General features: G+C 43.0%; 1 protein-coding gene across 1 annotated transcript in view; it reads left to right on the top strand.

The window, feature by feature from the left end:
• LOC126522342 (potassium voltage-gated channel subfamily KQT member 1-like) overlaps positions 1–18,629 on the top strand; it is a 185,437-nt gene that overhangs the window by 144,960 nt on the left and 21,848 nt on the right. Inside the window, exons 9-11 of the mRNA XM_050171073.3 lie at positions 8,487–8,560; positions 10,975–11,102; positions 15,316–15,412. Of these exons, the coding sequence (XP_050027030.2) occupies positions 8,487–8,560; positions 10,975–11,102; positions 15,316–15,412 (299 nt within the window). The remainder of the gene's footprint in view (positions 1–8,486; positions 8,561–10,974; positions 11,103–15,315; positions 15,413–18,629) is intronic.

Here is an 18,629-nt window from a genome sequence, read left to right as displayed (position 1 = left end):
GGCCGTGATTTATCCACATACATTGAACTTCGCATGCACATTAAACATAACATTCGCGCCACTTCTCAGTAACATTGATTTCGATGGCTTTTATGTAGTTTCTCCGAGACAGGTAGGCTTAATTATACGCTGTTCGTAATGAGCCACAGTGCTTGCATACACAACACACTGTCAAGACCACTCGAACTTTGCCTTTGCACCATTCCTGAACATGATCCGTATGATTACGAAATATAATCAATGTTCCTCGTTTAGTTAACCGGCAACACCAGGCAACCCTACACGCAGCTTGTGCAACGCACGAAAATAAACGAAAAACGCGTCATTATCTCCTAAACTTATTTTTAATAGAAAAAGGTAAACATTCTCCACCATCACCCCTAACGTGGCTTTTTGAGCATGAAACTCTTTCGAGCAGAAACCTAAGACACTCTTCGCAAAGCCCGTAGTTAGCTGATTTTCTTGAAACTTTGCCTTGAGATCACGCATTAAATGATCAGGATTCCCTCGTAATGTCAACTTTGTGTCAAGTTGGCTTGTTTGTGGATATATGGGAAGGAACTTCCTATGTGGTTCAATAAACGCGTTTGTAGTGGCTTGTATAATTTTTTAGAAACATTAAAATTACCCTAGGTAGTTTACACTTCTTCATTATATCACAGACAACATGCTTCCTATGTCAACCAAATATAAACACGCACTATTTAGTTCACCGGCGAAACCCACGAAGCGGATCGTGTGAAGCTTGAAAATAGGGAGAAAACTACTATTTTTAATTAAGAGCACAACAACGCAACAAACTTCATATTTTTGGTTCACATCGGCAGTAACAGCTATACAAATCTCTTCAATTATATAACTGCTGCTACATTCTATTCGCCGAGTCCTTCGATAAAGTTTTATGCGTTTCAATTAGTCTTTTATCGAGCAAGAAAGAAAGAGAGTTCAACAATATTCATTTAGCCTCTGATAAACCACCGTACTTCAAAATTTGTTTCTCATTGTCACCAGTTGCCGCCAATTTTCTTTCAATATAAACTTCGCCAATAATCTAGTTAATTCACTGTAGCATAAACACTTCCATATACTGATTTTAAACGCTTCTGTTAGCTCTCAACAGTTTCACTGTAAAAAGTAAAAGACTATAATTCAGAGGATATGCGACAATAAAAGGTCGCGGCAAACATTATAAATATTGCGAACTGTTGCACTTATGATGCGATATTTCGTCAAAAAGAGGACACTTTGCAAAGTCACAAAGCCACTGGAAACACAAGAGCGATGTTTAGGCAAATCTATGAACAACTGGCCATCATTGCCATCTTGTCAGAACTGCTATGCTTGCAGCGCCCGTTGACGCAAGCGCCAACTTTCCCACCAGTAATATTTACCCGAAACTCTATGATTCTCATAGGTCATGCGGAAAATGCAAGGCATATCTTTGGCAGAAATTTGGCCTCGCAGGCCGGTCATGCGGGCGCAAGCCGAGGGTGTCGGGATAGCCACCGAGCACTGCGATGATAGGATATGTGAACTCACCGAAGCATTCGACCAGGGCTGATGTGTGGTTAGTGTCACGTCAGCACGTTGTCTGTATCCAACTGCTTGATAAGCAGCTCGCGCCTTTATTAACCTTCCCCGCGTGCAATGACTTGCATAGCCACACATGTACATTTTTCGGACTAGTCTTCGCCGCCGTGTAGCAAATATTAGTGGTAGTCAGTATTATTTATTTAATGTTTCTTTGCATTGTTGCCCTTTCTACCAGAGTATGTCGAGTATAATGTTGGAGGTTTCGATGCATTATCGCAAGTTCGTTTACTGAATTTTATTGAACGAATTTCTCAAACCTCACTAAGTACAGTCCATCTTTCTTTCAGAATGCGAAAGTGAGAAGCTGTTAAGTAGTCACGAGCGCACGCTCAACTTCCATGACGTCCCGAGAAGTGGTGTGGTATATGCAAACTCGCGCTTCGTATTTCCCTATCCCGTTTTTTTTTTGGCTTTTTTAATATTCCACTCAAGGTAGAACGAACCTTTCTAGTATTTCAGAAACATATTTTCATATTACATGCAGCTGACGATTCATATTTAGCGTCCCTTTATCTTTGAGCTGCTCATATTTTAGGCCAATATGAATGCTGGGCAAATATCGCCGCAAAGGCGCATTCCAATTCCAAGAGACCCTTGGAGCTTGATGTTTATATTGTCAAATCTATTTACTCATGATTATAAACGCAGAAACCTTCTTTAGTTCGACATTTGCCAAATGGGTGCACTGGATATCGTTTCAAGTGACCTCAAGACGCCGATCCCAGGCAGAGGTTTCTGAAATAATCAGGCACTTTCTGAGCTGATGGCAAGTAGTTCAAGTTACTGCGAATTAATTTATAACTGTAAAAACTTTGTCCGCTGCTGTTGAAAAAATGACTATAAATGATCTTTCAATACGAGGTTTAACAAAAGAAAACTTTTATTAGATAGAGAGGAAAGCTAACGAAATAAAAACATATCACGTAGCATGTTTTTTTGTCGACATGAAAATATATAAAACAAAGTTTGCCAACCTATAATGGTGATAGCTACTTTTCTTTTGTCAAAAGGTGTTGTGCACTTCTAGCAAACAAAATATTGCGTTTTATTATTTGATTTTTGCACTTTTGAAGTTATATACATCTGCTCACTGAAATTATTCGCTTTGTATGGAAACCCAATAAGTTGTCCGTTTCAGTGCTTATTGGTAATGTGCTTAAACATCACGTCTGTGTGTTCTAATAAAGAAATCTGTTCAAACAGGGAGCAACGGCTAGAAATTGCCTATGGGGACTAATGCGGTATACAGTGCGTGCGCCTAAATTCAAGGAAGTTCAAAGAGAATTGAGAGGTCTTTGGGTGATGCTCTCAGGATGTGTATTTGAAGCTCACGTTGCGCGTTTGCAGCAGTAGTTTTCTCTATAGTAGCAGCAGCTCCTCCCGTCAGAAAAAGAAATAAATGATATGAAAGATGCTAACATTTGAAAAAAATTCTTGCTAGATATATTCTTATAAAGATAACGCATGTCTGACTCCAATATGACTGTGCACAAGCAATATACTCTATTACTCTATATGCCTTACTCTATATGCCTGGAATATTAGAAAAGTGTAGAGCTGTTTGATCTCAAGTGACTGTGATGCTATGTAATATATACCTCCTTGGGTTCGTGCTTTTTCATATTTAAGAATCATAAATGCTGTAATCTGAGGTTAGTTCACTTGAAACAAGAATATGCCAATCAACTCCTAAATTCATCCTCAATGTTCAGTGAAAATAGAAACCATACGTACCCATAACCAGAAGTCTTTATTCAGTGCAAAGTGACAAATTATAAAGCAATCCAATGTGTTTCAGATTGACCAACCTGAGGCACATCATATTACACATTGTTTTCAATCCTCTTAAAAATTAACTGTAAAGCGATTGCTTAAGATATTCACTTCGAGTTGAAGTTAGATGCATGCAGTGTTGTATAAAAATAGTTCGGTAGAAGTTTAGCTCTCCCTTTTCGAAAAAAGTGGCAGTAATTTGCGTCGCCAAGAGAACCAACCATGAAGGGCGTTTCGAATACTTTTAGTTGATATGATAATCCAGGATTAAGCATTACTATCAAGTTCATCTCAATTTTTGACGAAGAAATGGAGTTTCCTCTGTAGGAAACACGAGGAGATGGTTTATTTGTGCACGTAGATGGAGACGCGCTATTGGCATCTAACCATGGCATTCGTTTTGCATTTGTAATATACCAGTCCATAATAAGAACCAACATCGTAAACGATTAGGCTCATGAGATGTCTTCCGCTACCAGGAGCATATATTCGGCTAACACAGGTCGTTGCTCGTGAAGAGCATTTCGGGCTTGGTAAGACCATTTCCCTCTGGTAAACATCTGTTCGAGAATGGAATGGAATGGAAAACTTTATTGACTCTTTTAAGGTTTTAGCGGGTCGAGGCCGAAGTCTTCATTCTTGAAGCTTGGGTCCTCTTCAGCCATGGATGGGCCCCTAGTCCAGGGCTCCACTGAGCCAGGCCGCCTCGCACGCGTGCGCTATTAGAGCTCTTTGAGCCTCTAGCTCGCGGCTGGTGAGCCAGCTCTCCCATTGCTCCGTACTTGGTGTTTTGTGTTTGTGGAATGCCTGGTTTCTTGTACACTCCCATGTAATGTGGTATAATGATGGTTTAGCTCCACACCACGGACAGGTTGCGCTATACTGCTTGGGGAACATCCTACTTAGTATGTGTAAGTTTGGGAAGGAGCCCGTTTGCAGTCTCCGCCATCCTGCGGCCTCCTCCTTTGTTAATGCTTTATGTGGTGGGGGATATTGATATCTTAGCCCCTTATAGAGGTTTAATAGCTCTGAATAGCTGTTCCCGCAGTTGATCTGTGGCCCCTCTGGGGCTGTTGACGGCTGGTCATCCCTCGAGCTAGGCTGTCTGCCCCTTCGTTGCCCCTGATCCCTGCGTGGCTTGGTATCCAGATAATGTTATGTGTGGGTTGTCCCTCAGCGATTGGAACTCTGCTGAGGATCTTGAGCGCCGTGTTACTAATTCTGCCTCTTATATAGCTCCGGCACGCCTCTTGTGAATCTGTTAGAATATTGAGGGATATTCCTGTTCTATAACCTTCTTCCGCTGCCAGTGCGACAGCAATTTCCTCTGCCTCGGTTATGTTAGCCGCCTCGGCCGTGAGTCCTGCGATTAATTCTCCTTGATTATTTACTACTACCGCTGCCGCGTTGTTTTTGTGTGCTTGTGAGTATAGGAACGCATCGGTATAGACTGTATTGTCCCGATGTTCCATCGTCTTTTCGTAAAACTCTGCCCTAGCCTGTCTCCTACTCGCATGGAGGTTTGGGTCCATGTTGCGAGGGATAGGTTGTATGCGTAGTTTCTTTCTTAGTGGGTCTGGTATTGGTGGCCCTGCTACTTTGTGGTTTTTCTACTTCCCGACCTAGCTTTGTCAGGAGCGCCCTTCCCGTTGTTGTATTGCTGAGTCTTCGTACTTGTGCCTTGAGCTGGCATTCCCTTAGTTCTTCAAAAGTGTTGCTGATTCCAAGTTGCATGAGTTTGTCCTTGGATGTGTTCCTTGGGAGGTGGAGAGCTGTTTTATACGCTTTGCGGAGGATGGTCTCCACTTGCTCTTTTTCGGTTTTGGTGATTGCATGGTACGGCAGTGAGTATGTGACCCGGCTGACTATCAGGCTGTTGACCAACCTGAGTGTGTCCTCCTCTTTCATGCCATATCTCCTGTGTGCCACTCTGCTAATCATTCGGCCCACCTGTCCTGCTGCTTTGTTTAGCAGGCAGATTGTGTGGCTGCATTTCCGGCTTCCTTGCAGCCACATGCCGAGGATTCTAATCATTTTTTGTTCCGGGATGTTCTGTCCTTCTAGCCTTACTTCGAGCGGGGCATCAGTGGGGTGTCTGCCCACCCTGAGGAGTTCAGATTTCTCAGTGGAGAATCTGAGGTCTCTTTGCTTTGTGTATTCTTCGATGCAGGCGGCAGCTTCTTGTAGTGCCTCTTGTTTATCCCCTAGTGAGCCTTGAGTAGTCCAGATCGTTATGTCGTCCGCGTACATTGCGTGACTGATTCCTTGGATCTTGCTAAGTTTCTTGGTAAGTTTGACCATTGCTATGTTGAAGAGTACTGGCGAGATTACTGAGCCCTGCGGAGTGCCCTTGCATGGCGTTTGAAAGGCGTCACTCCGCAGGTCTCCCAGGCCTACGAGAAGTTTACTGGCATTTCCGGCTTTTGAACAAACCCCTTGTAGAGCATTACACCAAGATCTAAGCCAGTATTTAGTATACTCAATTTTTGCAATAGAGTTACATTAAAAAGCACTGCTTTGGGGTAGAATTTAGAGTGCCAGTGGCGCAGATCTACCTGTCTATATGCATGTCCTTGTTTCGAAACGTTATTTTTCGCGCCAGGCATGACCATATAATTTGACAGAAATACTGGCCCTTGTGGGACCGTACACATACCCTGAAACGTACTGTCAGCAGCAGCATATCACTCAGTCATACTTACACCGCAGTTTTCCAAATACGCAGCCAATTTCGGAGGAGGGTCAGTATTCACCAAGACGTTCTTTAATTAGAGCTTTTCGCACAAGAAAGCGGCGGACAATCTTGACAAGCACCAATCGTGGCAAGGGTCAAGTAACAGTCCTTACGAAAAAATGATCTTTAGATCTGGCTTTACCACAGGGAAATGAAGCTCTTTGCAATTTTGGGGGGATGGCTTGGGATGAGAAGTAGCTTGCAGGAAAGTGACTATAATATAGCACAAGGAATGCCCCTGTGGGTCACCTCAATGCTGTCACATTCTCAAGCAATGGTAAGACAAAATGGTTTTTACTCGGACTTCAGCAAGCTGTTCATTTTTCTTCAACGCCTACGTAAGGGTGAAGATCATTCGCTTATGCTTCTTTGCTGCCTGCCAAAGTGAGTTCCATCTGGAATTTTGTCCTACCCTGTACTCTTCTTGGCTCACGTTTTGCTTGACGTGAAGCATGTTTTGTATTTCCTCTCATGACACCCAGCATGTTGATTGAAGCACATGACAGCCTGCATTGATTTTTGTCATTGTTTCTTACGACGACCCTCAAGCTTGTTCACAATGCACCTGCACCTGCATAATAGACTTGTTAATTGCAGCGGCATTATTTACTGAATGGTATGGAAAGAAATGAAGACCACATGATAAAAAAAAAAGTATTTTCGCCTTATGATTGAGTGCTAAAAGAATCTTTTGACTGTCTATAGCATATTGAGAGCTCGGAACATTTGTGATGATCCAACTTCCTAGCAAGCAACACAAGATGCTTGTGATGCTTGCATCACAAATTAAATAAGTGCCGTCTGCGGTTGTTGATAAAGAAAAAAAGAAACACGTCCACGTTGCTGTTTTATTGCTTAACTGAGTTTAGGAATTGTTGGAAATTTAGTAGTGCACAGTGCACGATAGTTGTAGTGTTTAAGTGTATAATTAAGTGTTGCATGGTGTCCTTTTGTAGAGCAGAGAAGTGCATTTTGCGTAGATGCGTTAATTAGCGCTTTCGCAAATATTTTATGCCGCTTTATGAGTTAGCATAAGTAAATATCTTTGTCTATTTCCTATGGCAGCCATGTTGATAGAATTATGTAAAAGCGGAATTCCGAGGTGCAGCCCTGCTGTACTGCTCTGTCCCTTCAGACGCAGCAAAATGCGTTATGGCGTTGGTTTGTGCTTGCTTTTTCTATGGCTTTCGAGAACTTGGTCAAAACATCACAGCTAAAATCAAGGTTGAATCACGGGACCCTGAAGCAATAAGCATGATAAGGAGCACATGCACCATTCAGCGCGCGATCACATCGAGTTCTCACATGTCATAAAGTGTGCGCTAGGAAGGCGAATGCTGCAGTGCTTGCACACATTACTGCAGTGCAAACATTATTGTTTGCTCTAAAACATATCCAAGTAAATTTAGTGTTCCAAGAAGGGGCCAGCTGAATTTGCTACAAACATCAATTCATCTGTAATACTAAGTATAACAATCAAGCTTACTTTTGCTATTTTCAAGCTTAACTTCGCAAGATTTTTTTTTATCAATGTAGGAGGGAAGAGCGATAACAGTGGCACGTGTTTCTAAATTACTTGGCTCTTTCTGTGGATTCTTTGTATAAGCATAAACAAATTTGTTTGGTATATTTCGTTTGTTTCAGTGCAAATGTATCAAATTAATATTTAGGTAAGATGAGAAAATGACACGCCTAAACACACAGTGATGCCTTACAACAAAACAATTTTTGCAGAAAGGAAATGGTACAGGTTATGTTCAAATCATTCTTCTTGTAGTATCATGTAAGCCAGAAAACCACCTAGTAGTGCTTCATCTAACACGTTGTTAAGGCGTGCTTGTGTGGCCAGTCATTGTTGCAGCCCATCAGTGAAATACGTGATCGAGGTCGGCGGTACTTTCGTCTATTATACGCCAATAAACTGGGCATGAAGTTCGTGCTCCTACTTGGAGGGTATTCAGCTAGCCGGAATCCAGGTTCAAGTGGGCAACATTGCGTTGACAATAAAAGAGTTTTTAAACAACGAAAGTTTTTGGAGGCCTTCAGTGCAAGCAAGTACACAAGAGCATAAATCGTCCAATCAATCATTTTAATCTATAGTGTTATTGACCGACAAATTACAACTGGCACCTGAGCAAAGCCGTAATGATAATTTTGGAGCAATATAAAGTTTAGATTGATGGAGAAAATACCATGTGGTAGCATTGGTATCCATGTGTATCTGTATTTTTATCCATATGTTACGTTATTAAAGAAATGTGCATCCACGCTTCGCCTTCAACTTCCCTGCGCAAAGTGTTTGTTGTAGCTGTGTGTGTGAAAAATTATGGTCCGTAGATAACTCGCAACAGTGTTCTGGCATCTAATAGTTTCTTTTATATTGCAGACGAAGAGCCTGAAGAACCTAGGCTTACAGTGCTCACGAAACAGCATAAAAATGCTATTAGATCGCTCAGAAAGGTAAGTCTACAGAGTTCATTTCTTCAAAGTTAGTGTGCTGTACAAGACATTTCAACGTATGTCATGGTATGTCATTATAAAAGACGTAAGAAATGTTCATTCATGCAAACTTCAACGCAAGTGGAAGAATGCTGGATGCGCATACCTAATTGCAGCTTGAATAAAAAAAAATCCAGAACAATTTCCAATATTCGTATTTTCTAGATCAGCAATTGTATTGCACACATTCTTTATTTCATTTGGTTTGCTATGAAAAACCAAGTTGAATACTTAAACTCTGGGTTGACTGCTCGCACAACGCATCTTGAAGTCACCTTCTTCGTGCTGTATTTTCTGAAAAGTTAGGCCACGCTCAAATTATGGAGTTTTACATGTGAAAACCATGATCTGATTATGGGGCACGCCGTAGGGGGGGACTCCGGAAATTCGGACTACCCGGGGTTCTTTAACGTACGCCTAAATCTAATTACACGGGTGCTTTCGCATTTCGCCCCCATCGTACTAGGGCCACAGTGGCCGTGGTTCGATCCCCCGACATCCTGTTTAGCAGCCCAACACCATAGCCAGTAAGTAATCGCGGCGGGTGAGTTAGACCAGGCTTGAAAAAACATTACACATTAAGCTTTCAAGCTGAACACGGTTAGGCTGGGTTTTGACTGAGTGACCGGTTATGTTACCTTTCATTAGCATTCTGTGGTATAAAGGTTATAAACAGGGATAAGGTGCCTCAGAGAGGCTGGCCAATGTTTTCATAGGAGGACCAATCTTCGTCTATGAAGATAAGTCCTTTTTTCCCTATCTTTGACAAAATAGGTCCGCCTTTCGAAACGTTGGCCAGCCTTTCTGAGACACCTTATCCCTGTTTATAACATTTATACCACAATGCGCTACTAAATCTGTCAGCACCATTGTTGATTTTAGACTTTCATTAGGATTGTATTTTCCAAAAAGTAGCATGCTAATTACCTTGAGTAGAGTAGATGGATTTATGACCAGCGTCAGCCGCATCTCAGCTTCTATAAAACGGCTCTTTATTCAGGCGTAATCGCGTTGTATTTACACAAACATCTAATTGGAGCGTTTTCAGTCCGTTGTTGATTTAAGTTAGCAACGTTACCATTGGGTTTCCAGGGCAAACTGGCAGACGTCAACGTGACCAGTGGGGCCGGCAGTATGAGAGGGGAACAAGAAATGCCGCAGTTTTGCCCGAAAGACGAGGAATCGCTTACGATAGCAAATTAGTAGACAGCTGTACAATGTAATGATAGTAGTTTTATGGGCTGCGTAAACTTGTAAGCGTTCGGTTACTAACTAAATTAACAAGCACGGTGACATGCACGCACAGATAAACATGACCACATCTCATTAGATGACCACGGAATCTACCTGTCAAAACGCTGGTGTAAGGAAGCGCGGCAGTAGCAAAGGAATTGACCTTCGTGCTGCCTTTAGCTTCAACGCGAACTAAGCATTGAAAGCTCAGCGCATACGAAGCTACCAGCACTCGGCGTACTTTGTGCGCATCGCAGATGGCTTTGAAGATGAGGCCCGGGCGACCGCGCACTTTGTCCAGAGCCCAGTTGGCTTTCAATATACGGCTTCCGCCGCATCATGAAGGCCTTATACAGCAGCAGCCGGAGTAGAACGCCCACCCTTCGTCCCTACCCTCCCCCCGGTTCCTCGAGCGCGACGGAAGACGGCGCGCTTCCTCCCCTGCTTTCCTGCCTTATGCGAGCGAGATTCAGCTGCGATATTCATGTAACACTTGCAAGTTTCACTCGCACGTACAGCATACGGCGCGCGGCGACGATGGTATCGTGGTTGGGCTTTATAGGGAACATCACGACGACATGGACGACGACGGTAGAAATGCGCCTCTGGTCTTCGTATAATTGCTATCACAATAATACGCCGACAACCCAGAGCACGCTGGTGATTGATAAAAACACCTCTAGAGATGGCGAAAGCAGTGAGCAGGTTTGAACTGGCGGAAGCAAATGAAGTATTGCGAGCGTACGGGCCTTCAAATAAAACAATACATCCAACTTTAAATGGGAAAAGGTTAGACCTTTTACCATTTCTGGGACAATTCTAGAAGCCAGTACAAACACGGAAAATACACAGTGATATGACATGACGAGTGAGTGTCGTTAGAAAGCCACGAGCCACGTGTCAACGTAGCTCGCCAGAAAGATTTTTATGAGACAGTGCCTGCATTATAAAAGTGAAAACACAGTCTAAACTCAGCATTAAATGAAATTAAAGAGTAAAACTGAAATTTAGATCGATTCGACGTGCACTAGCGGTACTGCAACGCCCGTGTTCAGTTTCTGCTATCAAGCTGTGAATGCTTGCGGAAAATTTGTTTGTGATTTCTTGAGATAAATACTACCTTTTCATGCTTTCTTTTTCAGATTAAATATTTCGTAGCGCGGAGGAAATTTAAGGAGGCCCTGAAGCCTTATGATGTGAAAGACGTCATCGAACAATACTCAGCCGGTCATGTTGATCTCCTTGGACGAACCAAGAATATCCAATTCAGGTAAGTTGCACGCTGTTAATTGTCGGTATCTTTATTCTATAGCTTTCAAATCCACGTGCACCATCAACTGCTTCGATTTTCGTGCGTCTCCATTGTGCGGAGATAAACTCAAAGCACTCCGCAGGAGGCTGCTGATTGTCTTTTAACTGAATAACTTACTTTTCTACGATGCCCTGCATATTTAGGCACCGTCAGAATTCACAGGCGCGCTACTCATAGGAACGAGTGCCTATGAGAATGAAAGTACTGTTTTTATACTTGGTTGTCTGAAGAAGCATGTAGTAGAGTTTCGCTCAGCTCGCAGTAAAAGGTAAGACGTGTGTATTGCGGGCGCCCAAAGCCTGATCCGACGCAGCGCCTTAGTAGCGCTACCACGATTAGTGCTACTCAAAAAGAGCGTGGTAAAAAACTCTTAATGGTTAATATATTTTTCAAGATAACAGCATATCCCACAAGGCAGTTTTGTTTATACTGGCATAACAGTGGTCAAGTGAGCGTACCACTTCCACAAACTCGTGCCACTTTTAACGCTGCAAAAGGAAGTCAGGGAACGGCGCATGATTTGCTGCAGTTTATTCGCTTGTTACAATGCCTAGCGCTTCCTTCGACCCGTGGCTCTGACCCATCACGGCGCTACTAATTTGTATCAGATGCGATATTGTGTCAGCATGTGCAAGCTCTACGCGCATTCTCAACAAAGGCGTTACTGCATACGAGTGTCGATAGAATGACACATACATAGCTGCAATATGGCTAGATGTGTGTCATCTGTGCTGCCTTCAAAAAATTCTTTGCGATGGAAATATTCTTCTGAAGTGATTTTGTAACTGAAGCAGGCCATGCTTGACGGTGCCAAACAGAAATCAAAGCGGAATAATCGGCCAGAAGCATTAGGGTCACACCAATTGTGCTAGCATCATGGTTTATGCAAGTGCATTCTAATCGCTAATGTTGGCTAATACCTGTCTTCATAGAAATCACTGAGTAGAGCAAAACTATTCTTCAACAGTGATCAATAACGCTCTTAAGAGTAGAGACTTGGGAATGTCGGTATAGGTCAGGTTTGAAATAATAACAGCGCGAGAAACAGGGCCAAACGAAGAAAGACGCACACAGCACTCCCAAAAGAGCTGACGATACCTTACGCCGACTATACGCCCAAATATTTAAACGAAAGGGTACTCCCCCTTAGAGCTAAGCTATTATTTATTTAGGTGACATTTTCTGCCGAAAAGACAATTGAGATTTTTTTCCGCTATGCACAAACACAAAAGCAGATTACAAGTTAAAAAAGCACCATAAAATTCAATATGGTTCACACACTCAACGAGTTCGTTCGCGTAACGTTTATTGAAGGCCTGTGCAACTCGCTGAAATTAAAAAAATCCGACAGATCCCACGCACTGTGGAAATAGTTGTTATGCGGAGCATTGTGCGGGGAACCTTCCAAGTTAACGAAATGAGAGAACCAAGAAGTAGGCTGCTGTTTCATGACCTACATGACACGCATTTCGTGATATTTATTTCATGACCTGTCTTTTATGTTAGTCATACACTTTTTTAATACTCTGCCTGTTTTGACACGCACCGAGTTTAAGAAACGACCATGAGAGAACCAAGACGTAGGTGGGCGTTTCATGACCTACATGACAAACATGTCACGACCGATCATTTATGTTCGTCATGCACTCTTCTCACACTACGCCAATTTCTGTAGATACCAAAACGTAGGTGGCTGTTTCATGACCTACATGACACACATGTTATGACACTCATGTCATGACGTATCATTTATGTTCGTCATACTCTTTTGTCCTACTGTGCCTATTTTGGTACATACCAAGATTACCAAACGACGAATGTAAAAGTGGCAAGTGTTCACCAAGAAATGCTCCGCATTTAAAACATCTACCAGCCGAGGTGCCGGATATTCATAAAATGACAGGCCTATATAAGTGGTATAATTTTAGAGCGCAGCTATCAGGCGCCCGCTCCTGCGTTGAGTGCTTGGCGTAACCGAGCGAACCGACCTTGGCCCAACCGAGCGCAGGAGCACAGCGAAGGTTGAAAGAGGGAACACGAGCGCAGCGGGGGATAGCGGGGAAAAGACGGCGATAGTGAAGACAGCCTGAGCAGCAAAGCGGCAGAAGCCTCCTTGAAGCACCAACAGATGGCGCTCATGTGCGCGCATCCGCGGCAGCTGCGGCGCGGTCCCAGCGGGGGAAAGAAAAAAACGAACCAGAAAGCTCTTCTTCGCGCATAGCGTTCGCCGCAAGCGTTTCCCGGTAAAGATTACGATCGCTTGAACTGCAGTTGCCGGGAAGCGGCAACTGTGTGGCCATTATATATATATATATATATATATATATATATATATATATATATATATATATATATATATATATATATATATATATATATATATATATATCGCCACGCGTCGCGGCATTGCCAGTCAGCGCGGTGATCGGCGTGAAATGAAAACACGTATAGAGCTGCGCTCAAATTTCGCATTTGGGAGTGTCGTAATCGTCAGTGAATTTTTATAATGAATCTTTTTTTCCGTTTCACCTCAAAATCTAGACAGGTGACAATATTCATAGTTAACATGTCACTATACTTCTCACCATAAAGTTGTACTCCAATTATACTGTACGACGTGGGGTTTCAATTACTTGACAGCGTTATAGAAAAACTTGAATACCCGTTAAAAATTAAAGTATTATCCGTACATAGAAAAGGACGCTTGCTGTTGTTCAGAGGCTGTTCCAGGATAACTTCTCACAGTTGTAGTTACATCTTTGTTTTTCATGCCTGTCAGTGAAGTGAGTTATTCGTCCGTGCATGGGGCTAGATTGCAAAAACACCCACTTGATTTAGCTACAGCCATGTTGCATTCAAGATAGGTTATAAATAAATGCGTCTAAACCTAACTGAACAATCTTTCATTCCCCGAATAAAAATACTAGACATCACAGAGGCAGTACACCTAAATGGAGAAGTAATAAAAAACGGTAACAATGCATATATTTAGGTGCCATTGTCGACTATCGCTTCAATTTACCCCATCATTTTACATCAGTTTGCAGAAAGGCTTCCATTAGTAAAAATCCTTGCTCAAACATAAGTAAATTTGGGGCCCACACGCTCACCACGGTATAGTTTGATTTAGTACATACCATACACACTGCTGTGTCACATCCTGGTGAAGTTCACACGCTACCCACACCTGGACCTAATACAAGTTACAAAAACAAGCACTTGACATCCTCACTTTCTCGTGCAGGCTATCACCGTCCTTGCTATTTTTGGTCAACTAAAGATTTACTCCCTTCCCGTGCTATATCTGTACAGCGTTGATATAGAATTTCTTAAACTTTATCGCCGTCTACTTACGCTGGACATTGTTAAAGCTCACTTTCGAATCCTACCAGTGTTAAGCTTTCGGCAAAGCGCCATCTTTTCTGCCTAATATAGATACTAACTATGGTAATGAAACTGTAACTTTTTTTTCTATAGTATTTCGTAATTTCTTAGACACTAATGTTAAAGACGCAACATCCATTGACCTGTCTTGGAATACATCAAAATCATTTTCATTTAATCTAAGGCTCTTCTTTATTTTTTTATTTGTTGTTTCTAGTGCGTTTCTTCTGAATTTTATTTGTACTTTTACGCTTACAAGCGTTTTATCGCTAATGGGCTCTGTTGTTATTTTCTTTTTCACTTTCACAGGAGGTCCGGCATACGGTTCTTGAACCACAGGGCCACCTACTGTGAATGTAACAGTTTAATATTTGATGCAACTTTCTGAAGTAAATCTTACATCTGAAACGTAACACAAACTAAAGTGCACATATCATTAACAATATGATGGGACCAGTTGGCTACATATTATACTTCCCATATTCTTGCTCTTCAACGCCTTTGAATTGGTGCAACGCTGTCGCTTCACTGTGCTCTACTCGGATTTATTCTTTTCTTTTTTTTTTCTTTCTTTTGCACTGAGCAATTTCTGGTGCAGTTCGGTCAGGCCTCCGAATTTCAGTATTAGCGCGTCGCATTCTCACAGTGTCATGTTATGCATATAAGTGTGCTTTATACCGAATTTTCAGATAGTGGATTTGGAAACTTCTAAAAAAAAAAATTGCCTGCGCAGGCGCGTGAACTGGTAAAAGATGATTGTCTCGCCATTTCTTTACTTTCTTTACAGACTGGACCAAATATTAGGAAAAGTTGGCTCCAAAGCAAAAGATGTTTACGAATCAAAGATAAGCCTAGCATCGAGGATCGTGAAAGTTGAGCGAGCCGTGAGTACTTGTTTTGTTTTTATCCCGGAATGTGATAATATTTTATTTGCAATGTAACATGCCGTCATTGGCTAGCTCGAGCACACCTTACGAATAAAAGGCGGCAGATAGAGGACGGAGCTGCTTTTTCTTCTTATTGTTTTCTCTTCCATTACTGGAACGCCTAAGTTAGTATTAGGAACTAATGCAGAAGCCTAGGAGTGTTATCCTAATATCCCGCGCCTTTTCTTTGATGTTCAATGCCTTTGGTGCCGAACTTCATGTTTAGCGGCGAGATAGATCAGCAGTGAGCCTCGCTCGCGGGTTTACTTAGGAAATGTTGCCATTACCATAGCATAGCGGGTAGTGCGTATATAGCCTATGGATGATGTATCGGACCCGCCGTGGTTGCTCAGTGGCTATGGTGTTAGGCTGCTGAGCACGAGGTCGCGGGATCGAATCCCGGCCACGGCGGCCGCATTTCGGTGGGGGCGAAATGCGAAAACACCCGTCCACTTAGATTTCGGTGCACGTTAAAGAAACCAAGGTGGTCGAAATTTCCGGAGTCCCCCACTACGGCGTGCCTCATAATCAGAAAGTGGTTTTGGCACGTAAAACCCATAATTTCAAAAAAGAATGTATCGGCTCAACCTAGTGACGCGTTCACTATACAAGTTAGCCATGAATGTCATAGGCCTACACAGTGTGTACCGTTTTTCCTGGAGCGTTACCATCCTGCTTCTGCACGGCCGTCTTAGCTTACCTATGTGGTATAGCGCACCTGCACTAAAACCCGAAAACGTATTCGAAGGTTCAAGCAAGAAATGTTATCTCACGGAGCAACGCTAATCGGAGCAACTGAAGGTTACTCGGGGTTTTAAAAAATGATTGGCCGACAAATAAACATAGCAACACTTTTCACCTCCTTCTAGTCTTGTGCTGTCATTTTGTCTGTGGATCTTGATAGCGAGCGATTGTTGTTCCTCTTATCGGTGTACAGCCCATCAGAGTTCGATCGCATGTTGTGTCGAGTCAGAATGTGGTTGGGCTTTTTCATTTCGTTGACGCTTTGCAACACATCAGCTCGTACGCCAGCAGCACCATGTTTGAGGACGAACGTGCTTTTTAAAGTTGTACAAAAGGAAATGCCACTCTTTACATGCGAAAACAGAAGCATCAGCATCTGCTTAGATACTCGGGATGGTTACATTCGATCACATACTGTTTGTTCTGGTGCATTGGAGCGCCCATCGCAGCGAACGGTCGTCGAGCGAAGCGAATCGATCAGCACGCGTGGGGAAAAGGACTCGGGGTTCCCTCAGCAGCCACAAATATGCCTATAATTAACAATGGCGGCCACAGCGAAGGCGCCAGGTCGGTCGATGACGGCACTCAGTAATAAAAACAAAGCGCATTCTACCTTAACCCGCCCTGGTTGCTCAGTGGCTATGGTGTTGGGCTGCTGAGCACGAGGTCGCGGGATCGAATCCCGGCCACGGCGGCCGCATTTCGATTGGGGCGAAATGCGAAAACACCCGTGTACTTTGATTTAGGCGCACGTTAAGGAACCCCAGGTGGTCGAAATTTCCGGAGTCCTCCACTACCGCGTGCCTCATAATCAGAAAGTGGTTTTGGCACGTAAAACCCCATAATAAAATTTTTTTTTAAATTCTACCTTAAATTGCCGCAACTTTATCACCTTAAATTAAGATCATAGCTCTGCCTTGATATAGGTACGACGGTCTGTACTTATATGAGGCGTTCACTACCTTATGCAAAAGTTTTGAGCTATAGCGTGATTCGGGCCCAATATAATGATTTCTGAAGCTCCAATCGCGAAAAGAAAAAAAATACTAAAATGAACAATATTCAAGGTAATATTCAAATGAATTGACTATTACCTTTTATTGACTACCGTAACGTAAATGCCGCTTTGGTTCATTATTTGCCACCAGAATATTGGAAAATTAGGTACTTCTGCAGCAACGCTTTCTTGCAAAGGGTGCCAAAGTGTAAGAGTTGATCAATTTCCAGACCATTTTTGCGGCGATCCCATGGGGGCCTCCATGTTTGATGACGTGGGGACGCGTCCATTGCTTGGCTCAGTAACCTCCCTTCCCTCCGTCCTTGCAATTGATGTGCATGACGCCGCTGTGGCTCTGCTAACCTCTGTTTCGCCAGACATCGTAGACCGTGACTGGGTAGACGACAAGAAGCTTTGGCCACAGCTTCAGAGGGCATGTAAGAGCTCATTATGCCTTGTGCAAAAGGCTGCTTGTATACTACAAGCGGGGCTAGAAATCTATTCCAAGCTATACAGAATTTCCTGTTCTCAATAAATATGGATGAATATGTCTTGCTCTTAGTTCTTCATTTGGTAAACACTTTAAAGAAGCGGATTGTCGTATTTCCGACCCAGTGACGTTATTCAGTGTGGCCACCATCTGGTTGTTTATATTCTGCCTAATGGCTCGCAGATGAGCTCAGTTGCGAAACATTTGTTCTTGCTGCGCATAAGGCTTGCAGCGTGGATCTTTTGTACTTGGTAATAGCCTTTTTTGCAAATACGTGTTATCGATATAGTCACTCGCTTATTCTCCGTAGAAAACCAGCAAACGTTCAGCTTCGAACATTCTCGTGTAGTCAGTGTAGCCACAATCACCCATGCTTCGGCACATTGATTCAAGTACGCACCCATCCATTTATTCTTGACACGTGACTTATAGAGTGGGTGTAAGTTTAAAGGTACGTTGCGGTAAAGGTGTGTAAATAACTTATGAGAAAATTAGTATGCCAGGAAGCAGCACTACTCCCGCTGTCAATGTATAATGAGTGGTACTCACTCTTGCCGACGCTCCGTGGTTGAAATCCTGACTTCGGAGGTTGGTGATGGAGCGCTGGCGGGCGAGTCCAGTTTTTCTTTTTTTCATCCTCGAGGACAGCCGTGCACAGCGAAGGGCCGGCAACACAAGTCATTCTTATTTAGAAGGGGTTTATTGAACTTGGTCACGCAGATTCATTCCATTCATTAATATGCCAATCGCTACTTTTGCAGCCAACTACTTCACACGTCTCCCCCCCCCCCCCCCCTCCCCCCTACGCCGTTCCACATTTTGCAGCAGGAATGGAGCGCAGTGCTTTTGTGGACACCCAGTTGCATTCCCGACAGCTTATCACACAGTAGTAGGGCAGACGCGGTAGTAGTTTCGTATTCGTGCGCTTTCGCTGAGGCAACGTG

Source organism: Dermacentor andersoni, chromosome 6 (genome assembly GCF_023375885.2).
Source record: "Dermacentor andersoni chromosome 6, qqDerAnde1_hic_scaffold, whole genome shotgun sequence".
Classification (NCBI taxonomy): Eukaryota; Metazoa; Arthropoda; class Arachnida; order Ixodida; family Ixodidae; genus Dermacentor; species Dermacentor andersoni.
The sequence above is the reverse complement of the archived record's forward strand: the minus strand, read 5'-3'. Positions and strand labels throughout refer to the sequence as shown.